The sequence below is a fragment of the Lepidothrix coronata genome, unplaced genomic scaffold (genome assembly GCF_001604755.1).
Source record: "Lepidothrix coronata isolate B3197 unplaced genomic scaffold, Lepidothrix_coronata-1.0 Scaffold40, whole genome shotgun sequence".
NCBI lineage: Eukaryota > Metazoa > Chordata > Aves > Passeriformes > Pipridae > Lepidothrix > Lepidothrix coronata.
The window spans coordinates 488261-513201 of NW_016690220.1; the positions used below are offsets into that span (position 1 = coordinate 488261).

The 24941-nt window shown below is 38.7% G+C and overlaps 1 protein-coding gene across 1 annotated transcript in view; it reads right to left on the reverse strand.

Moving 5' to 3' along the window:
* MBP (myelin basic protein) overlaps positions 1 to 24941 on the reverse strand; it is an 87890-nt gene that overhangs the window by 17790 nt on the left and 45159 nt on the right. Inside the window, exon 3 of the mRNA XM_017813226.1 lies at positions 621 to 1051. Within this exon, the coding sequence (XP_017668715.1) occupies positions 621 to 1051 (431 nt within the window). The remainder of the gene's footprint in view (positions 1 to 620; positions 1052 to 24941) is intronic.

Below are 24941 nucleotides of genomic sequence, written 5' to 3' on the forward strand. Positions count from 1 at the left end.
AAATGGCTTGTTATAAAACTTCTAATATGAAATGCTTGGAATATATCCTAACTTCTTGCCAGAATAAAGCAGCTGCACAATTTTGTACATCTGGGATTCAGGATAATATCTGTCAAGCCATCTCCTCGTCAGTGCTGTCAACTGAGCTTAAAACATGATTTTTCACAAGCAGGCTGAGAATTTGGCCACAATTCTTTTTCTAAAATCTATTTCCAAGTTTGTCTCTCAGTTAGTGCCAAGTGTCTTGCATTTAGTGCTCTCATCCAGCTCCCTTTTGCAAATATTTAATAATAACGTACAAAAGCAGAGCATACAAAAACATACAATGCACATTAAATACTCATAAAAATTCCTCTCAGTAATGTTTCTATAGCCACCTGGAATTCTAATACTCCTTGTTACTATCCAGAATAGCTCCTCTTGTTTCCCAGATCCCAGATCCCGTCTTTTTTTGTTGTTGCTTTCAGTCTAAAGCCAAGCATTACATTACAAGTACAACCTTGCTGGCTAAGTCAACTCTTGCATTAAAGCAGTTAGACCTTTCTTTGAGACCCACCCTTCCTATTTAATTGTACTGTATTTTCCTGTAGCCTTGCAGTTCTCTATTCCTCAGAGCTCACCTTGCCCGAGCCCCGCCGGGGAACATGTCTTTCACCTCCAAAGAATCTGCCCAGCGAGTCAAGTAGACCCGAGTCTCTGTGCCTTGGAGATCCATGTCTAGCATGGTCTATAGTGCTTGCAGATGCCATTTTTGATCCGTGCCGGAAAGAGGAGCGTTTTTGTGAAGCCATCAAATCCGAATTCTCTGAAGCTGCTGCACTGTCTTCTTGGATGGTCTGTAGCTCGTCTGACTCTGAGGGCCGATCTTTGAAGGTGTTGTCTTCTCTTCCTGGGGCATCTCGGGAAAAGAGGCGGATCAAGTGGGGGCGACCAGTCGTGTCAGCTGGGTTGGCCTCAGGCCAGGCATTCTTTGGGTCTGCTGTGCCTTTGGAGTCTGTCACCGCTGGGTTCTTCGTGGAGGTCCCATTGTTCTGGTTCACATCTGCCTCTCCTGCAAACAACAAGGATGAGATATGAATACAGGCCTGTGAAAAACAGCCCTGGAACAATGCTGCTTTCTTTCCCTTGCCTTGAGATGCTCATTTCATACAAAACCCGTAATATGTGCAGTTGTAATGAAACTATGTTCTCTACCAGCCTTTAAGAACATTAAGCTATCTTGGAACTGAAATTGGGATGATGTTCTCACACAGATTTGCAGTAGTTCTAGGTGGGGTTTTTTGGTGTGGTGGTTTGTGTTTTTTTTTTGTTTTTTTTAATTTAACATATTTATAAATAGATCAATAGATTACTTGAAGCACAACTGAAACTAACTTTCTTGCTGATGAGAGGTTTTCAGTGAACAATCAGAATTCACATACTTTCCCGTGAGGACTGCAACACTAAACTATGCCCTTTTTTTCCAAAACAGAAGGAAAAAAATAAATAATTAAAGTGACACAGCAGATCTGTGCATTCGCAAGTGCACATTCCCTCTCCACGATGTCAGAGCTTTTGGCCCCATTTGGAATCCCTCACTGTAACTTCAGTACGAATCAAACAAGCATAATGGGGGGGGGGGCTCTTTTTCCACTCTTCAATTGTCCTCACTTCAGAAAAGGCAGACAACACTAAACTGCAATTTCTGCTTGGCCTCCCGTCATGGTTTTTCTCCATATATGATTATTGTGGCACTCGGGGTACAATGTCCTAGTGCTGAAGGCCTAGAGCAAAACTGTACAATTTGCATTTAGTGCTTGTGAGAAGTGATGAAAAACAATTATCAGAAACCGACAAGCTTTTAGCCAAGAAAGGTGCCAAGAAAGACCCCTGTGGTGAAAGTGAAATGCCCGCTGCCTTCTCCACAGCCGAGTTCTGATGCATGCAGTAAAATATCTGAAAAGCATCAGCTGCAGCAGAGTTAGCCCTTCACCTGTAGTAGCTCTTTCTATCAGTGATAAAAAGATTTACTGAGGTTTTTTTATAGTCTATACTATGATTCCTACTGTTCTAAGTGGAACTGCATCCACTGATGAATATGTCTTATCTCTACGGAACACCAAAAGAGTATTAGTAGGTCATTGCTTGAGAAGCAACCTTCAAGCACAGATACCTCTCACACACTCTGTGTCAGAAACATCTTTTGGAGTTAAGGACGCTCAGAATTTCAGAAATAAGCTACTGTTAGTCATGTGTTACCTTTAGAGTCTGCTTATTATCTTGTTACATCCTCATTTGATTTGGTCCTTGTTGCCATGGGAGGGAAAGGATCTGGTAAATACTGTTATGTTTTTGAAGTACTCTGGGCTCAAGTATTTTGCTGATTCACCAGAGCAATTTCAGTTACTGACAGTTATTTCATATGGTTTTGTCCACCCACAGGACAGCAAAGAAAACTTTTCTAAGGCTGAGAATAACTCTTAAATAATATTATGGATACCCACACAAGACAGTAATGATGGCTTTTGCAAATAAACACCTGTATGTAGGTTACAATTGGTTGTAACCAGCCTGCTAGTTTTTCATATAAAAACATAAAGTGCAGTTTTGCTGTGCAATGTTTTTTTAATTTCTGTGAAAACTACCTAGAAAATGTTAAGGGACTTCAAGAAAAATTTCTTTGGTTAAAATATCTGAAATTATCTCTCAGGAATACAATTATTTATCCAACACTAACTGTCACTGAAGACCTCATTAGTGGGGAAATATTTGCTGGCAACTTTGGGACTTGGGTTTCCCTGAAAAGATACTCTCAAACTTATTAGAAACTGTTCATATACCCAAATTATTTTCTTAATATAACAAAAGAAAAGTAACTAGCTTGGATATGTGGCACATTCTAAAACTGCAAAACATTTTAAACAGCAACTCTAAGCTTAGATTCTATACCATAATACAAATCCATTCAAGGACAGAAAAAGAAAAGCAAACAAAAGAGTTATTGTATATACCTAAATGCATTAACAAAACAGCAGAGCATCTGCATACTAATATTTTTTACAACAGTTGTTCTTTGTGTCACTGAATACGGGTATTGGTAAGCAACAAAGAAGGGTAATTGTGCCACAAAAGTAGCTTCTCCCAATGCATACTCAGTGAGCTATAAAGTATAAATCTTTCTGTATGCTTTATTTCAGTAATGAAAGCACACATTTAAGTTTTCCTCTACATTTTCTGCATGATTAAATCTTCTCTGATATATAGAAATATGTAAGAGATATGGTTAGTATTTTTGCTAACTAATCAAAGTCTTCCAGTGAATTTGGAGAGACAGATCACTTTAATAATGTCTTAAGGATATCCAGAATTAATGAATCATGTAAACATATGCTTATTTGTTCATTGAAAACCAAATATTTAGACTTCTATTACAACCCATTATAAATGCTATGTATATGATACTGATAACATTTTTTGTTGTCTCTCCCTGTAAGATGTTCTTTGTTAAAATAGAGTACCCTTCCTGTACCGTATCACTTGTACATAGAAAGTTGCCCAGGGAGGAAGAGGCTTTTTTTTTGTTAATCCTTATAAAATAGGATATAGCAGAATGCATTGCCATAGGCATTAACCAGAAGGCTATCAAAGTGTTTTCTATTTACATTTAATTGAATATAGTCATGGAAAGCTGTGCAAATGACAGTGTGAGAAAAGCACATCCTCACACTGGCCCAAAAGCAGCAGGAGGGAGCCAGACTGTGAGCAGGGATGTGACACTTCAGGCACGGCTGAGGACCATTCCCAAAGGCAATACCACCTTTCCACTTCCCCTTGCTCTGTGCCACTCTGGAGCCTCTGCAGGCACAATTTTTCCTGTAAATGTTGGTCAGAGTGAACAAGGCCATTTGTTCCCTGTATACACAGTGACTTCCATAATGAGGAATACAGATGAATAAAAATTCTGAACAGTCTGTTAATGAAACGAAAGCGAAATTTCAAAGGTGCTTTCAATGAAACAATATTAAATCCAATGCTCCATTGTCTTTAATAGGAGTTAGGCCCCATATAAGTATTTTCAAAACTACTGTGCCTTGATGCTCAATTGGACATTAATAGTTTATTCCATTTCTTGAGAAGCAAAATAACTCTTTTATGTAAGCTTCTAATTGGCTGGGACCTCTCAGCTTCACATGGTTCAAACAACAACTACTCTCAAGACAATGGAAACCTGTTGTGTGCAAAGTACAATTTCTAACAGAGACATCTTGGATACAAATATTCTTCTCATAGGTCACTTGGTGGAGTTGCTTTATGATAGTCTCTCCTTGTGTACACCTAACTGTAGTCTTCTTCCATACAGAGGACAACCTGGAAAGGGGTTGTTAAGCTAAGAGTTTTAAAATAGATTACAAGTTTTTCATCTCCTCCCACTCCTTTCCAGTCTTGCTTTCTTGCAGATACTTGTAATTCCTCTCACATTCCTATTGCTACTCCCTCTACAAATGTTGTAAAATAAATGAGGAAAATGAAGCTGATAGAAGCTGAAGTACATTCCCCTACTTTAACTTCTCAAGAGAAGCTTAGATCAACAGTGACAGAATATTGCAAATATTGATTGTGATAATAAATGACAGGACCTTAAATATCTGTAAGAAATCTTAAGAATTAAGTATCATCTGCTCATTACAAATGCCAGAAAGTACCTTAATCAACTTTGTAACACCAAGTATTTAATATACTTTTATCATAACTACAGACTGCTGTGATTGATTACTAATTTCCTTTTCTTGGCCTTCTTTTCTCAGGGTATGAAGATGAAAATTATCTCACTGAACTAAAGGGACCTTTTGAATCAACCTTACCTTTTAGCTTAAGTCATATGTATTTATAAAGCACTGTTTTTCCACACATGAAATATAATTCATATTTGTCCTTTCTTCTTTTTCAGTCTTCTCTCTTCTATAAGATGACAACTGGATAGTTAAATATAATGCAATATAGTTCTCAATTCTGAGTCAACTCTATTTCAGTATGTTTCCTGAAATGATGACAATAAAATATGAAGTAAAACATCTGAAATTTTGTGCTGATTCACCTGTTTTTAGTCACTTGAACAACAAAGGGTTACATCTAGAAATTTACCAACTTTGTAATAGCTAAGATTTCAAGATCTTTAGTAAGCTGTAACACTAAGGTATATGTATTAGTAAGTTTACCTTGCATTATTTAAGAGGCTGAAACCACTGTTTTGGAAGATGTGGTTTCTAGCAACATTTGTGGTACAATCAGGCATTTGAAAGAATGAAAGGCCAGAAAAAGGACATTCATCACCACTACATATATGCTGCAGCTGAGGATGTCTGGGTTCCAACTCTGTGTTGAGATAACTGTTTCCCAGTGTTCTCCCTTTCCTTTTTATGGAGTTAAGTTCTCTAGAAAAATGACCTTAAGGAATTGTTTGCAGGAAGTACAGCGTTAGGCAGCGCTGAGAGTCCTAATTCAGCTCTGTCTTTGGATACTGTCATGAAGCCAAACACTTCCATTTCTTCTGCACTATCACTCTCAGCACTATCAAACTCTAATGTTCTTCAGTAGATGGAACAGTGGAGTGTGTAAATGAGGAGTCTGAACATGCAGCAGTAATTACAGACTGTGACCTATTACAAGAGCCAAGATTAAACAAAAAGCTGACCAATTTAATGTCTTTGGAAAAAGGATCCAAACTATTTGGTGCTCAGTGGTATCAAGTGTCAAAGGCAACAGTAGCAAAGCCATTCATCCTACAGACCAGTGCAAGTCATCCATCAGAAACAAGGCCAGTCATGGCTGCTCTGAGGAGCACTGCATGGTTTAGCATGCTGTGGGGACACCCACTGATCAAACTAAAGGAAGAAAGGGGATGGCAGAGTGGGTGCAAACCAGTAAACTGGTGCAGAGAACTCCAGCTCCTGGTTTGGACTTTTACTGCAGTGCTGTCCACAGTAGAATGGAATGCCTACAGCCAATAGGATTCACTACAGAAGTATTTGCAGAGAGAGAGAGGAAAGAATTATGTCTGCATTGTTAAATCCGAACTGCAAAGCTTGATTCATCCTCATTATGCTAAGATGCTGCAGACAAAAAATGGCTCTCAGCCTAACTTCACTAATATGGTTAGAAGGCAATATGCCATCAGGCATTTCAATTCACAGATCTAATTACTGGGTTTGTCTGATGCTTGTCAAACAGTTGGAAATCAATTTTGGAAAAATATTTCTGTTTGGAATAGATGACATGCAGCATCATTGTGAAACAAACAGCCGGTCACGGCTCTCAACGCAACTACAACTGATCTGATGGTGCATTTAGCCTTTACACAAACATTTTCCTCATTTGCTAGCAGAATGAATCCAGAGACAAAATGCCAGTGTGTCTCACAGTACAGATTCACATGAGTTTAACACTCCTACTGCAGTTAGCCAAGAGACCACTTCCATTACAGCTCGCTCTCCTCCCTCCCTCTTTGCCAAAGCTTGTCACTTTCAGGTAAAAAAATCCCACCCAAAGGCAAATTTTCTCTATAGTTTCAGCATAACTCAAAGAAGAACATTTTTCTGCACAAAAAACTCAGCGTTCCCTACAGGTTAATCAAGCTGTAGCCCAAACCTCCACAAAAAATTAGAAGCCACCTGTTAAGCATAACATATGCTCCATTGACTTTCCTCATCGACTGCTTCCATTAGACATTACAGAGCATATAAGGCTCCTACCAGACTGGAACAAAAGGTGTGAGGGTGTTTCCATTCCATCGATGAGCTGAGTACACTTCTACACTGATCTGATGAGGCAGTGAATAAGGGGTCTGTTGTGGCACAATTTCCCTTACAATAAACCTTAATACTAAAAATACGGGAAAAACTGCAAAAAACCACCTGGTCCAGTATTTACTAGTATTGAGTTAAACTGAATAAAAGACCAAGTTTAGTTCTATACCACATCTTGGGTCAATAAGGCTTACTGGTTGAGCCTGCTAAAAAGGATTGCACTGCTGTTAATAAAGGCACAACATATTTTTAGAGCTGACATTTGCTGTGGCCAGGTGAACAAAACTTCAACTTAAAATTTTACAAGAAGAATCTGATAAATGCTGCTTTTTCTGAATCCCTGATGCCTCGTGGGATACCAGTTTCTTAGCTGTTCTCTGCAGAAAGTATTATGCCTCCTGAGAGTTGAAAACCAACAGGTCAAATAGGATCCATTAATTGTTAGACCTTTGTTAACACCCAAGGCTTGGCACACTTTCTTTCAGCCTCATGAAAGATCTCATTCCTTCAAGCCCTCCCTGGTCCTCTCCCACTGGAGAAAAGCTGCTGAGGTAGCAGAACTTGGTCTTACAAAAGAGCTGACATGAAAACACAAAAAGGTTTGAATAGCAGTTCACATCCTGCTATGGAATCAACTGTCTTTACAGGTGTAGCAAGAGAAAGGAATGACACTTTATTTATATTATTTATGCTCAAATTTTTAGGAAAATAAATACTGCATTCACTCGGGTAAAATAGGAATTTGTAGTTTTTAGCATAAAATTATGCTGCAGGAAAAAGTATGAAAATTGCATATGAGAATATAAATTCTTTCAGACACTAATTACTACAGTATGAAAAAATAAGTGTGATTCCTCTCACTTTATTTCTGATACTAACCTAAAATGTACTCCAGATCTGCTGGGTAAAAAAAACCCCTCAAACATTTGACATGCTGTGGCATCGATTCACAAGTGGCTATTTTGCTAGGTAAGAGATACAATAAAATCTCTTCTGAAATGACTAGCAACCTTCTTTCCAAAAGGCCAGTCAATGAAAAACTTGCTGGCTGCCAAAGGTGTTTCTAACAGTAATGCTGTTCTTTTGACACTGGGATAAATAAAACTCCTGAGCTGGCTTGACAGTTTCTTCTCAGTTCCCTCAGCATACCACAGAGCAGGCCTTGTCATCATTCTGAGATGTACCATTTTCAGCACTTCCCTCAGCTACATGAAAGGTATTTCTGAGAGCTCAGGAAGTGGAGATGGAAAGATACAGCTGTGAAGTAGTTTATCTTGAAGGTTGTCTATATAGGAGAAGTTATCTGCCAGAAGCATCCTTTACTACATACAGCACTGTTGATCTGCATAAGGACACTCAAATCATCGACCTCTTGCTAAGGGTCAAGAACAGACTTTTAGATTTTAAGGCCTGGGTCTAGTGTATGCACTGTTCGTACAAGCAGTACAAGTCTGCATGGGTCCCATCTAGTTAAATACACTTCTTTCAGTATGGCAGCAACTGTTTAAAGGTCATATTTGTACTGAGGTAAATTGTAAAATTATATGCAACACAACCAGTAAATTATGTCCTTTAACAGCAATTATCATCTGCTTTCCTAAGTTTGCATCTTTCATTTAAGGGACCCAATGCCTAAAAGATAGATGCTGATGACAACACAGAACTCAATACACTTTTATTTCATCTATAAAAGTACTGCTGGAATATGAAGTGATAAATAATAGGTAGTATTAATTTTGCAAGTTAATTAGGTTGATCAACAGCCTGATTTTTTTTCTTTCCCCTAAATTCTGTTAGACTTCATCATCCCAGACAAAGTGTTTAATATGCAACTGTGAACCATTGCTTGTTTACAGGAGTACCAGTTCCATGATAAATGCATCCCTTAAGCATCACTCCGCAGTACAGCTAACAGTTTTTGGAAAAAGGATCCCTATAACAGGTAGTACAGATGCTGGGGGGGATTGTTGTTGTCATATCTTTAACCTCAAGCTGTGCCAGGGAGGTTCAGGTTGGACATCAGGAAGAATTTCTTCACTGAAAAGGTGGTTAAGCACTGGAATGTACTGCCCAGGAAAGGAAGTGGTGGAGTCACTATTCCTGAAAGTGTTCCAGGAATGACTGGACATGGCACTTAGTGCTATGGTTTAGTTGACATGGTGGTGTTCGGTCAAAGGCGGGACTTGATGATCTTTGAGGTCTTTTCCAACCTTAATGATTCTATGATTCTATGAAAGAAAAATAGTTCTGAAATGTTATTAACCTCATGGGTGTGTGAAGGTGTTGTATGCTTGTGAGAACAAGTAAAAAAACCTACAACTAAAAGAGGCATTCAAAAAAGTTAAAAACATCCCCTGCAATAGAACAATTTTTGACCTTGAGATTGTAATAAAAACCAATCCACTTGATTGAACAAACTGCCTTCTGCACTCTGCATGCTTTCATAGAGTTGGTCACTTGGTTAGCCATGCCACTGATTTACAATTAAGAGCTGAAACAAAGCCCACAGTGGCATGGCCTACCATTGCAGAGGAATGCAGCAGTGTAGGCCTGGCTCACACCCTCTCTTTCTTGTTTTCCAGAACTACTGGCATTGCCTCCCTTTGCTGAGGGTTACAAAGGAGAGTACAGAAAACAAAAGAGCCTGTGGTTGAAACCAGTGGGACTTGCTATGGCAGAAATTTGGAATCTATGAGAAACATGTGGCAATTCTCCATGCAGCCCGCAGAAACTTTTTTAAAAACTTAAACAAAGAATTTTATCCACCCACCAGTTTCAAAGAAAAATTGTTCCTTTGTGTTACTAGAACATACAGGTTTGTTTTAATCTTGAGTATCTCACAAAGGATCCTCCCACAGCAAAGTGAGCTGGAGCATCATTTCTAATAAACAATTTCATGTGCTTAAGAGGAAAAATTAAATTACCTGTTCGACCTATCAGCATTTGTGTTCTTTAAAAACTGTGCAACTGACTAGTACTAAACAAAGATTGTTTGATTATTCAGCTTTTCTGCTTCAACTGCATGCAGTCTGAATAATCAGTAGGTTGCAAACCTGTACATACCCCACCCCCTCCCAAAGTAATAGCACAACAAAATGACTAGTGCTTTCATAAGATTTCACAACTTCTACTATCATTTGTATTTTCAACATCAGTTTTGTTTTACTGAAAAATAACCTATTCCCATTGCTGCAACCGAGTACCCAATATTACAGTTAAATTTCTTTCTTAACACCATAAAGAAACAGGGCCTTAAAATCAGCAGAAAAAGAGATATTGGTGAAATGAGTGAGGTGAGGGCAGAGACTGAACCAGCTGGTTCAAAGAAGTTGCTCACAGAACAATAAGCAGCAAAAAAACCCAAAACCAAAAAAAAAAAACCCAAAACCAACCAAACCAGCTATAGAATATTTTCTGTTAAAACCCATCATGTAGCACGTCCAAAAGAGGACTTGACAACAATGCTGTATTTTTCTTGACCAGGAGTTAAATGTCTGAGTGGTATTGTATTATTTAGAAAGTATAAACTGCAGAATAAAATACAATTGAAATAAGTTAACCAAATATGCTACCTTTGAAAGACATAAGTAGTTTGTGACCACAGGGAAACTACTTAGAGCAAGGCAATAAACCGCAATTTTTATGAGCTGCATATTTCAGTCCTATAGAATCAGAGTGTTCATGTATGTTAAGTTTTCCTGAGACCAACTAACTAAACTAAGCCCCAGAAAACACTTCACAGTAGAGCTCAAAGTACTGTACAGGAGTTTTTCATATGTTAAAAGAAATAAGAGAATATGAATACTTTTAGCTCCCCCCAAATAATGCACTCATTTGTTGTTTTGAGGACATAATTTCAAAGTTTGTTTTCCAAGACAGCTTTGTATAGAACAGGCAGAGGTAAAAAGCAAATTAGAGGAATGTGGCAGTCCTAGAGAGACGAGTGTACAATGCAAGCTGGGTATTTGGCAGCTGTGAATCACCTGCAGGATGATGTAATCAACAAGCTTGACATTTTTGCACATGCTTCAGGTGTACACTGCATCCCTGGATTTCTCTATTTTGCCCTGTTAATGTATTCTGAACTGAAGCTTTTAAAAGCCCAGGTGATCTCAGGGAATCACAGTTACAGAATTTGCAGAGAGGGGAATTACTTTGGTAGTTTTTAGAGAATTTTTTTCCCAGAAAATTCTAAGATACACTGCAGTCCTATAAATTGCACACTTTGAGTATGATGTACATATTTGCTAACATTTCTAAAAATATCAGAAACACCCAAGCACAAATGGTCTGTAGACCATTTATCATTGTGTCGAATTGTTGCACATGTAAAACAAAATTGGAGATCTGTCTCTACAGAAGCCAACGAAAAATACTCAAGAAATACACAAAAAAATTAAAAAAAAAAAAGAAGGTGGAGTTAGGATGTTCAAGGCTGCCTAAACTGCAGCTCTCTACAATCCGAACAAGTCCACAACAGTTAGATACTGTATCAGCCTGACATTTTTCTTTCAGTTGCACAAAATTTGTTCACACAGCTTATCACATCTCAGAAACTGGTGAAATATTCTAGAGATAATGTAAGCACCTCTGTGGCCTGTGGGAGGCAAAAGCCCAGGTGGTGATCCACACCTCCCACCCACTCTGTCCACAGTGCCAGTGGTAAGAGCAGCTCCCTGCCTGCCCCGTGAGGATGCAGAGGCCCATGTTGTGACCCACATATCCAGCTGTGTCCAAGACATTATACCAGTGGAAGAAGCTCACATCTCAGTGGGGACAAGAGTCACACCACCAGCTGCATCCATGAGGTGGAAGACATGAGCACCTCTGTGCCCTTCACGGACACAGAGGACCCAGTTATGAGCTTCAACTCCAGTTCAAGATGTTCATATCAAGAGAAGATCTCTGTCTCATATGGATACTGCGTAGCAGTCATCTGCAGCTCCAGCTCTGCCTTTGGTATGAATGGTGAGAAAGTAATTCTGCCTAAAAGATCAGCAGCTGTTAATTTTAAAAACCCAGTAAATACTTCACAAATATGCCACCCCAGGGATGTTCTGCACTCCATTTAGTTTTTGTCTACCTGGCAAGGCTTACTCAAAACAGATTTTATAATGTATTCATGTAATAACACAGGATTTTAGAAAGTGACAGTCAAGATGATAATTCTGGACTCTGCAAATGAAGCTACAAGCCAGGTTACTCAAAGGAAAAATTCCACATGCCATATCCAATGCCAGTAGAGAAACCACACCTGAGCACATCTATGGCAAGGCTGCTGTTGGAGCACAGACCCAAGGCTGTTTGGCCAGTCTCATGGTTTAAAGTCTCTCTGCAGGCCCTGCCATAAGGAGAACAGCACCAGAGGACCTTGCATTCTGTTCACTACTGTGAAGAAAGGGAATGGGATTTTTGCCACCATGGCCTGTCTTGCTTGTCAAAACAGCTTTGTCTGGAAGCTGCATAATGGAGAATGTCAGCACTGATCTAGGAGCAGAGCCATGGAATTGCTGTGGCAGAACAAGCTGAGGGTATAAAAATATTGTAACACATGCAATAAACAGTGTGTATTTTGTTAAGCTATTAGCAAAAATTTCTTCAAGGCCTTTATAATCTATGTACAATTAAAACCCCAAGAATTTTAGATCATACAACAATGATAAACTGTTCAGAGCAGTGTGCACTTACTGAACTGGCACAAGGTCTTACAACAGAGAGATTATTTCACAGAAATACTGGCAGAGAGCTAAGAATAAGATGTTTGGTGAAAAGATACCACAAAAAAAAAAAAAAGAGAGATGAGTGTTTCTTTTGATTATGAAAAGGTTAATGAAAAATGTGAACTCAAGACATTTAGAGCTTGATACAAACCACCTTGTCTGTTTATCCTGCAAGCAATGGCCTACATTTAGCAGGGAATAAAGAAACATTACATGCAATCACGAGACTGTTCACTCCACAGTATCCACAGCCTTAAATGTAAGACTTCCAATTCTGAAAGAAAGGACTGTATTTGCACCGGTCACACCATCCTGCTGTTCTCTCATGTCAAGCACCATCTCCCCCTCTGGCCCCCAACAGTTTCCAGTCCTTTCTCCCACCTTCTCTTCACAGGGTTCCTGGACCAAAGCTGCTGTCCAAACCACTCTGCCGTGCTGCCTATTTGACTCCACAGGCTCCACCTCCACAGACATCGTGATCCCTCGCCATACTGCTGTAGGCTTTAACAGACTTCGTCTTGGATAAGATTCCAAATTATCTCTGCACACCAATTCACTTCTGAAATCTCTCTTCATCACAAAGCCTACCAGGCAGAGCTGTCAGAAGCTACTACAAGCTGACAACAAATATTCACTTCTAAATCAACTGGGAAAGTCACAAGTTTAAAGTGCTACCTCTCCTAACCTACCCTGTCAAATGCTTAAAACCCATGTACATCTTATGATACTGGGAGTTAACAAAAAACGTCTACTTTCAAAGGGTTCTCACTTGGAAAATACTGCATGGTCTATTGCCCTTTCTCAAACCCTTCTGCTGCTCTGGATTGCTGACATTTGTATTCATTAGCTAAGAGCTTTCAAAGTCATTTCACAGCACATTTCACAAATGTCTTTCCAGCAGTACCCCATCAACCTTCTACACCTCCACTAATAGAGCACTGCTGGATCAGCATCTACCCAGAGTTCTCTTAATCCAGTCTTAAGTGTTGCGTGGTTGGTGCCACAGATTGATCCAGGTTGAGAAGTTTGTTTTTGCTGCACTGAAAGAAGAAATACTTAACTTCCCACCATACCCAGTGAAATTTAAATGGCTGTGCTAACAAAAAGATCATACAGTGCTGCCTCCTCCACATCCCAGTTACAAACAGGATTCTCCCCATGTCATTTTACAAGTTTGTCTATACAATTCCGAAATCTTCGTTCGCGAAGCCTAGCCATGAATGAATGAATCTATACAGGGAGTGCATGAAAGGCAAACAAAACATTTCTATATTGGCTGAGGTAGGGGATGAAATTCCAAGATTTCCAAAGTAGTCTGGGCTACTGATACGATCTGTGCAGCATGAAATTCACATTTCAAAAAGATGTATTTCTATGGTGTTTGATAGACTAAGAGAAAATTCACTCTTCTCACACATCAATTTGAAGTCGTCTAGTATTTCAGTGGGATTTTACCTGACATACAGTATGCTCGTAGTCAGAAAAAAAATCCAGGAAATTATTGGGGATCCCAAAGCTGCTGACATAAATCTAGACATACAACGAAAGTCCATTTCTGCCTCTGGGCTTAGCATCTGTCAGAATAGCCTTTTAGATTTCTGCTTTAATATTCTAGTATCTAACCTCAGCTATTCTATATCTTTAGAAACTCCATTCAACTCTCCATCATAACAAACCATGTCATACTTCTAAATATATTAATAAATCTGTCCTCATCTATACTAGGCCACATCAGACATATTTTCCATACACTAAAAAATCACTGATATCAGATTATAAATAATAAAGAGGTTTTTCACAACTTAAAAAAAAAAAAATCAACACTTTTTTCCCCCTGTGCTGAACACTTGTGAGCTGTACCATAGTTCTAAATGTGACTCAATGCTATATGAAGAACAATGGTGACAAACTGTATAAAACCGCGGCAGTGATCGATGGTACTTTACACAATATCTGCTTTTCAGTAGCAGCATTCTAAGAGTGAAAAACTGCTTGCACAGTACCAAGCCTTGTACCAGTTCGTGGGAGTTACTGCTATTAAAAAAAGAAAGAAAGAAAGAAAGAAAAAGAACTCACAAACTTTATTTTGCTATTTGAGTATGAATAAAGTCACTTTTTATGTGATGAAGAAAACACAGCAAAAAGAGCTATTAGTTCTGAAGACTAAAATGGTAGTGCAATGAAGCTACACAACATTTTAACAAGCAAGAAACGCTACAAACATGTTTTTCCAAGTGTACTTTGGGTATGTTTCTTTCAATCCCCCAAGCAAGCATGAGAATGAGTAAAACCGCACTTCTGGAATAATTTACAAAGAGCCTGAGAGAAATTCAATAGGTTACACCAGAAGGACTATCATAGGGCAGCACTTGTATACAGAAAATGCACATGCCATACAGTCCTGGTTGCCCTAACTGAGGATGAAATCCCAGGAAGGCAGGTGATACCATGGCTGCTTTTTGCAAGCAGAGATTGCTCCACTGGCACCCTAGGCCAGCAGAAGTCATATTGCAGCCCCCAGCAGCATGCTCATCCCAGCCAGCAAACTTAAGTAATGCCTGGAGTGGGCTTGGTGCTGCACTAACCTGGGACTGTCAGGCTCCAGCTGGCAGTTCCTCCTGTGCCTGCTGACAGAAGGCCAAACAATTAGTAGATCTGTGCCTATTTGTGCAGAAGCACCATGCTTGCCTATGTGTGCAGAAGCACAATGCTCAAGTCACCATGAGTTTCTGAAATAAACCAACAACTCTGCCTTGGTTTTCCCAGCAGGAAGTCTTCATTTTTCTGTCTCCTAGGTAGCTGTGCAGACAACTTACAGAAGGTAAAAAGTGGTCCATAGACAGAACTGTGTTAATTTTATCTCTGAATTAACACAGTTGTGTTAATTTTATCTCTGAAAATAAAAGGTCATTTATTTCCCAGGTAAAAGCTTTAAGAGCATTTCTGTAGCCACTAATTGTTTTTGTTTGGCAAAATATGAAGTCTTTCATATTCACAGTCTGTGGTATCCCAGAAAGTTATTTAGCATCCCTTTGAAATAAGTAAATAATGCAATCAGTTTACAAAGCCCTTGCAACTTGGTTCAGTTCTCAGCTTAGGCTGTAGTCCGTCATAGTGACATATAGTGGACTATAGTGATAGACTCTGCTTATCCTGAGAAAACAAGATAACTAGTACAGTCTGCCAAAGAGATACTACAGACTGTAGAAGTCCAGTGTGGTGGAGAAAGTAGCAGGAAAATTGCCTGTGTACCTCCAGGTTCATGGTCATGTCCTATAAGGATAAAAATTAATAAATAAATAAATAAATAAACAAAAATAATGAAACCAAAATCAAGCAAAAAACCCTAATTCCATCTGTAGGCCTGTGAGGAGCAGTTTGAAAAAACCTTGGCTCACAGTTACCTTTCCAGGGTCCGGAGTGCACCAGCAGGCTCTGCAGCCTCTTCCCACCCACTCATCTGGGAGTTACCTGCCCACGCTCAAGGTAGCTCTGCTACAGGGTAGTTCCAACCCAGGTTCAGACAGCCAGGAAACAGCACATTTAAGTCAAAGACCTGTGAGAAGCCTCCCACGTGGCTGGCCAAGAGATGTATTTCAGCTCCAGCTCCTGGCCAGGTCTGACCTGCCTGACCATGCCCGTGCCCAGCCTTGTGTCTCACCATGCTGGGACCTGCCAGTACTCTGACAGCCATCGCTGTTCCTGCTCCCCTTGTCAGGTACCCGAGGTGCCTGCCCCTGCCTGCCTTGATGTCCCAGCTCACCCCCACGCTGGGCCACTCCTGCTGCTTCCCGACAGCCTGAAAGCATCAAACTGTGAAAAGCAAATGCATTTAATTTTGAGCTTCATTTATTATCTTTGGCCTTCAAAAAAACACTGAAAGAAAACTAATCTGTGCTCAATCTGATGAGAGTAAGAAAAACAGAGGGTTCCACCTCCCCAGTACACACTGAATTATCCTGATTACCTAAAGAAAATGACACTCTTAGAGGAGGGGTTGAACCTCGAAGGGTGTTTTCCAGCAGCAAAATACCCCACTGTGGATATTACTCTCTGAGAAACAGAAGTGAAAAAAAAAAATAAATACACACTGATTAACAAAGAAAGATACATTTCATAAAGATAAGAAAATAAGTAGTTCACAATTAGGACAAAAAACTTGCACTTGGAAAATTCTCCAGCTCTTACTGCTTGCCTTTCAGAAAGTATCATAAAGAGCCATTTACTGAAACAAATCCTCTTCTCCCTACCCACATCTCCTCCTGACAATTCTTTCTGTGACATTAAATAAGACAGGTCTATCATTCATGCTATTTCTGAATTCCCAATTTTCTATTCTGACAAGGAAAATATTTTTCATATACCCATATTCTTTGCAGGTGGCTGACACAATTTAGTTGAAATCAGCAATTGACAAATTATCCTACATTTCTACTGATAGTGCAAGCAAGTTGCAATCCCTATAAAAAATGAGAAAAATAATAATTTGATTTGAAGCTATATCATGATGTTATCTGAACATATATTCTTTTTCATACACATGTAATTTATCATTTGAAACAGTTTGACTAGATGACTGCAAGTTGAAGTCATGCTGCTTACATCTTTTTGTCAGTGCCAAGTCCGTTACACATAATAAATGGTTTCAAGCTGTGCAGTGTCTGGAAGTTGTATGGGGCTAGCCTAAATGATAACTATCATCATCATCACCACCACTAACCAGCAGAAAAATTTTATAATCTTCAGCCATTCTTCTGCTTGCACCGCAGTAGAGACCTGCTGATTTTTTGTAAGATTATCTTGGGTGGTATTTAAGTCACTGGGGAGCCACTTGCACTCATGTGAGTGGCAGAATGCCCCGCCCAGTTCCCAGGAACTTTAACATAATTGGGTAGATGTACAACCTTGTTTGTCCCAGATTATTGCATATAACTGCTAATGCCAACTCTGTTGAGCCATTCTGTGAAAAAAATGTGCATCTGTATAGCTCTAAGTCAGCAGATTCACAGACAATTGAGACCTATTTGATGTTACTAAGTTTTGAAAGCAGAATCTTTTTGTCAGCACTATCCTGCATATACATATACACAAATCTGATGTGATTAGTAAATCCCAGTTTACATGATGACTGAATAAATGCAATCCCCTTAATAAGCATAACCCCCTAAAAATGGATAAATATTAGCAAAAAGTAAGGGTGGATGTACTCCAACGGAGAGGCACCACATCTCTGGGGAATGCAACAGCTTAACTTTTGACACCGAAGTTTCTCATGGTGGTCATACACAGTTTCTTTAGGAACATCTACACAAATATGAGCATTATTAACTCAGGAGTACCAGCAGCACTAAACCTGCAGAAGGGTTAGCTAACTAGATCAACTATGCCTAAAATGGTAGCCAGAAAAGGAATTAAAATGAAAAAAGAAATACATTTACAAGGGTTAGTGATTCTATAAAAGAAATTTATTCAAAGAGACTGTCTTTTCATGCTTTGTAACACAAAATAGAGCAAAAGGCTCTGAATCTGGAAAACATAACATTCAATGAATCCCCTTGCACTTCAATGCTGACTGGAGAGATATCAGTGATGCCAGAGAAGTAATTTCTTTTCCTCCTCTTCAATAAGATTGTTTGCCCTATACAAGCTCTAAAAAGTCTTTAAAAACTGCCTGAATGGAACTTTTTTACCTCTGACTAAGCATACGTATCAGGGACTATGTACTTCATCTCCCTTGCAGGAATTACACAGTATCATGATTCAGAACTAAGGTGATCAATGGGAAACATCCATCGTATTGTCATTCCTTAGTCTTTCCTGCATCTATTTTACACAAACTGAAAACTGATCAAGGCCAGTAATCACTGAAAATCTCCGAAGCATAAAGAGGCAGCCTTAGCCTTACTCCCAATGGCCTGAAAAACAGTCTGTTCTTCATGTTTGTTCATAATGGATGCATTCCAGTTGCATAGCTGTGTCCATGCTCTGTGTCAGGATGTGAGTTCTGACATCCTCTGTCACCCAACCTGCACATGAAGGTTTCTTTGACCTGGGAACATGGATGCAGAGGTGTGGAAGGGGAAAGCAAAGGGACTACATGCCCATGTATACAGGAGGAAGTCAGAATCTAGCACCAAGAGGGAGATGGAAAATGTTGCTGGGGTCCTGCAATTTAGAGGGCTCATTTGTATCTTGTTATTCCTCAGCTTTAAAAGAAGGGAGAAACGCTTCTTTGCTTTTCATGATGTACATATAAAAATAAATCACTCATTGAGAAAAAAATTCAAAGTACAGAAATAAATCTTTAGATTTCAGCATCAGTTATGTGCTTGATCAGCCAACTTTTCAATCCCGCTTAGGATGCAAACACTCGGGCACTGTATCTGTACAAAACACACCAACAAGCCAACTACTAATAGCTTTCAACCCAAGATCATGGCCAGTGTGACACACATGCCATGAACTTCAGATCAAGACACAAGTGCAGAAGAAGGGATCACCCTGTTCCCCTACCAGTAGAAATGTACTTTCCACATCTGTACAATTATTTTGCTTCTCTTCTCTTCCTGCCCCATGCAGACATAACAAATAAAATCAACTGCTATGTCTCTTCTTTCAGCATACAATGGAATGTGTTCACCCAGAACGAATTAAAAATGAGTGGTCTCCAAAAGTGAAATTAAGTATTTTTATTGTGTCGTTACTCTCTCTGTCTTTGGAGAGAGCTTTAGCATGACTCCTCATCAAATGCTTTTTAAGGCAAATATTAAGAGTTATCAGCAAGCCAACTTTTAGCCTTGTCACTGGTATGGCCTGGTTGTTTTGGCAGTAAAGTCTAATGGAAATTAAAAGCAAACAAGCCAAATGTGTAACAACTCTACCCTGGAAATAGCCTTTGTTTGAAATGGGTTATATGGAGGAGCTGGCAATAAAGCAGTGGCTGTCAAGTTCTGCTTTTGGACTATTTTTGCTAACTTAACAAAACATTCCAAACAGATTACTACATACTCAAAAAAATTTAAAAGGTAAAAGCAAAAATTAAATTAGTGCTTAGCCAAGTAAAACCGGATGTTACAGACAGCTGCTGTTTAAGAATGTATGTCCACTGAGCCATCTTGCTTGGCTGTCCCCAGTATGTTCTTACAAAACACACACAGCCAGGGGTGCTACTACCAGCCAAACTGGAAAAGTTTAGTGGTGTTAGTATTTCACCTGCCAGGTTAAAGCTCATATGCAGTCTGGCATCAGGTATTTTGACCTTCAACTCTTCTGAAAAAAACCCTGTACAAACTCCGAAATGCCTACAGTTATTGTACATCTCTGATTTCCCAGAACGTGGTACTGACAGTGTTCATTACTGATGCTTGCATGGACCAGATTTTTCTAGTCCTTCTCTTCCATTTACAATTTTTCCTTCAAGACTAAGTTGTGAATGTGAAATTTTTTTAGGATATTCTGCAGAGAATATCTATGCTTAGTGTTCTTTATTACTTACACACACACATTATGATCTTTTTGATAATTTTTTCAGAGTATGTAAAATTCTCTTTGGGTATTTCAGAAAATCCACTCACAACATGGAAATTGCCTGCTTATCAATTTTACATCTGCTTTTTAATTTCTACTAGTTTCATACTCTAACAGAGAGGGTAACATGCTGTCAATTTATGCACATTCATCTGGTTTTTGGGTTGGTTTGGGTTTTTTGTTTGTTTGTTTGTGGTTTTTAATCTGAAGCAAGATACTAATCCACAGGACTCAAAATAATTAAGAGAAAGGATAAAAGGTCAGCAATAGATTCAGACAAACTACTTTTCTCCATACTAAAAAAAAAAATCTCAGAGAGGGACCCTAAGAAAACTGGCTGTACTAAATACCCTCTGCCACATAAAATAAAACCAGAGCAGCTTTCCCACCTCCCCATTCTTCCTTAAGACCATAGTTAATGCAGCACTTTGTTGCTACCTAAGTAACCACTTCCTTTTGGACTTACGATCATATGTTTTCTGCTGCATCAGGAGAAAATAAGACTGCGAAGGAAGAAATGTGTGTGGCTTTTACTCAGGAATATCAAATCAAGTATCAAATTTATATCCTATTTCCAGCCTTTGGCACACCAACAATGCAAAATCTAACAAATCGGGTGTTTCCTGATTATAAGCAGCTCAAAGCCAATCACCACAGGCTATTCTACTGGGATGATCTGAAAGAAGGGGTATATTACCAGGCTGTTCTACAGCATCAATGGTATCATCTGTGTGAATGGTCTCTGTTAAAATGCCTTTGTTAGTAATCTACCTTAAAGCAAAGCAGAGTTTTACTTCAAAACTTTAAAGTTGGTCAAAATAATCCAGTCCAAATAGAGCATGGCAAGATCTGGAAGACAGTGCCTCAACTGAGAACACAGAGGACAAAGGTGACTATAATTATTTGCAAGGCAGTGAAAAGGGAAAAAACCAAGTGTTAAAATACCTTAAGCTCAAAGTCACTTCTACTTACTTGATAGCATGTGCTTCTAGCATAAAAATAGGAAATTCACAGCAATTGCTTTTATATGAAGAAAAATATTAACCTTTATGCAGCTGAACAAAGTTTCGTTAAATCAACTGGTTCATTAGAGCACAGACTACAAATGTCATTCTACACAGAGCTCAACTTCAGACTGAGGACACTGCAAGCTCCTGGCAGCCTGATTTGGTTGGCTTCAAGGGACTCTGAAGCAGAGCAGGACATAATACAGATTACATGCATGTAGCAGCTGATATTGGGTTTTTCTGAAATGGAGTAAAAGGATTGTTGACAAACAAGATGCTTTAAAACTACTATCAGAGCAAAAAGCTCTCTTGAACTAGCAGCATCAGAAGGAAGAGCTAGTGAGGACAGATGTTAGAGAAAATAATAGGTCATATCTGAAATCTAGGGCTAAGATTGAAATTTATACCCTTTCTTAAAAAGTACAGAGAAACTTAAAGTATAGATAAATAGTACAAATATAAAAGTAAAAACATGTTTCTTGGTCTGAAGATGGTATGCTGGCAGCATTAATCTAATTAGCAGGGAGAAAAGGGAACCCCCCCCAATAAACCAGTAAAATTCTAACATAGGAATTTAAATATTAAGTTGAGGCCTACTTCAGTAGCTGAGAACTAGAAATTTTGCTAAAGATGATACCTTTTTTCCCCCAAGATTTTAGTAGGGCATGGACACTGCACTAGTAAAAAATGAAAACATCTGATCTTAATTTTAAATGAATCCAATTTAAAATTTTCTACTTTTATTCTTCATCATCCAGAAGGAAGAGATTAGGTAATATGAACATTGAAAAAATATGTGTTTGCATTTATTCTACTGCTGTCTAACTGTGCAACACTGGTGTGTCATACCAATACATGTTTGTATACACACATCCACAACGTATGAAAACCTTGTTATTAGTTTTCAGATTCAAAGAAAAGAATTCCAAAACTGAATCAAACTGATTCTACTTCACATTATTAAGTTCTTAGGCTAACTAATTCCTTTGCCTTTCAAATACATACATTCAATCATTGTACATTGGTTAAGTGGTCACTTACACGCTTAGGAGACTGACAGCAAGTCAGCACTGCCTTCCTAAAGCTTCAGCTTTTCAGGGATGCCATGTGTTTGCTACAGCCATTTCATAAAAGTTCTGTTAATAGCCATAAAACAAAAAAAATTTAGATAATTTTAATAATAATGGCTGCAAAGGCTCCATCATAGTAAGGTGAAATCTGTGCACTGCAATTAACAAGGGATTTGTGGTTTATGAAATGTACTTGAGGATGCAAATACTTCAGTGGCATTTTAATAGCAGAAGTATAATTTTTTTTTCCCAAAATAATTTTACTTAAATTTGCTATCTAAACAACTACAAGTAAACCCCCTCTGTCTAGTAAAGAGATTAGAGACAGATCCAATTTCAACTGAGACTGAGATATCTATTATTTGTAAAACAAATTAACCTTTCAATGATGAGAGTATTTTAAGTTCTGGAAACTGTGATCAACTTGTAACACTAGTAACCAAGAGTAACATTTATATTTTATTTTTGCTATTTGCAAAGATAGCACACTTTTATTGATTCTGAGTCTGTGTATCTTGGGCCCAAAATCTGGCTAAAGACTGACTACTAAGAGTTTTATCAGAAAAGAGTATAATTTTTTAGAAAATTTTTCAGAGAAACTTTATTTTTCAAGAGCATCCTGTTGCAGAATATGTTTCAGTCTTTGACTAAAATTTGTTTACAGCAGAATGGCCACAAGAACCCTGAGCAGTGCTATTAACCCAGGTCATCTCACCCGTATTCATCCATGCAAGGCTGGAATATTCACTGGCATGAGGCTTGCAGTGTTCAGTGTTCCACATGGTGTATTTAAAAACAAACAAAAAACTATCTAAATAACTTTAAATTGACCCTTAACATATAGACTTCTTTTTTTCCCTTTTATTTTTCTAATTTTCAGGGATGCAAGAAGAGAGAGAGAATGTCTAATACTGTGTAGCAGGTTAATCGTCAAAAGCTCACCAGAAGGAGAACTTTGTGTGTTTGTCAGTAGAGTAGTTGCTAGAAAGCAGCAGAGGTAGATTTGACCCCTGGCAGTAAAGGAAGACCTTGAAGAGGAGGAGCAAATAATGAAGAAAAGGAAGGAACCAGCCTGATGGAAGGATGCAAATGCAGCTAAAGAAGGTCTGGCAGAAAGAAACAGATCAGCAGGTGTGAAGAAAATGCGGGGAGGAAAGCACAGGGAAAAAAGACTGGTGGTAAGCAAAAGCAGACAACAGCAGTAAAATATCATAGTCACACACTGGGAATCAGTCGCAGTAAACAGGAAGAACATGGGGTTGGAGAAATGACCCAGAGCATAAGAAAAGCATAGTCAGTGGTACAGGTTCTGTTTACACCAGGAAGATTTTTAAACTGCTTACCAAAAAGCAAGAACAAGGGATTGTGGTGGAGTAACAAGCAGGTGACATCTTTGCAAAAATCTGTAACACAAAAAATTTCTAACACTTATTTATGCAGAATCTTATTCCGCTAGTACCAGGGGTCTGGCAACAGATCAGGTTGCATTTCTGAACAGCTGAAGAGGTTTAATTTGAGATAGTAACAACAAGGTAACATATAAACTCTGACTTTCCTCCTCCGAAATAAATCATTGGCAACCAGTGATCCCATTGTGCTTTGTTGTTGCATAATTGTTAAAGAAATGCTTTCCGATGCCCTGTGAGAGGGGGTACTATCTCGAAAGCTCAAAGGGATTGTTCATTTGATCACTAAGCACAGTGTTATTCCAAGCACTCATGCACGCAGAGAATGCCTCTATTCTTATGTTCCCCTGAGAGTTGAGATCATCTGAGATATGTCGGCTATCACATATAAAGACCGAGGTAGAACTGCTGGCAGGACATTTTAAGTGTAGGGTTTTCACAGACCTGGAATTTCTGCATTTTCGGACAACGGTTGAACTTGCTGACCACTGGGCTAATTTAAAAGGTGTATATAAGCAATATACAAGGTGTGTATAAGCAATCCTTTACTTAAGGATTTCAAGCTTGAGAGCTTGTGTACTAAACGGGGAAGCAGTTTTAAGAATGATAAAACAGAAACAGATGTGTTTCTGTGTTTCCCAGATCCATCTGTATCTCCCCAAAGCAACAGGCAGAAACCTGTAAGTACATTTGATCCAAGGTTCTTAGCACAAGCAGATACTAACACAGGAGGGGAAAAAAAACCACAAACAAACACAAGCAAATAAAGCAAACAAACAAACAAACAAACCACTCCGAAAAACCCACAAGGAAATCCCCTGCACTCAAAACCCAAACACTAGGCTAAAAAGCTGCACACAAAAAAAATGTAATTACCAAAGAACAAGACTACTCCATGCTGCCCTGTCCTACCTTCTCCTGTATGAGATTTATTTCTTACCTCTTAAAATTTGTTTTGCAATATTCCATTCAAGTAATTAAGATATCCTTGTGATGCACTTCAATGATTCTTGAATTGTTTTGTTGAAAACATTATGGTTTTTACCAGTAATCTCAAAAATGAAATGCTCCCCCTCTTACCCATAGATATATTAATTAAAAAAACAAACAAACAAACAAAGAACAAAACAAACCACCTCTCATTCATGCCACTTCAGCAAAAGCAGCATATAGGCAAGAACTCCAACTGGTACTATGTGCCAAAAATCTACAGAAAATTATACACTTTATGACTTATGCTTCAGAGAGACAAGGAAGTTGCATATGCATCTCCACTGTGTGGACATTACACACAAACCAGACTAGAAATTAAATAGATGAATGTACAGTGCATGAAAGGACATAAATATGCTTTATCAAATTCCTCCCCCTAATCCAAGTTGTAATTTTGTTTTCCTCTCTGTGGAAAACACAGCTTACTAGCATGAGT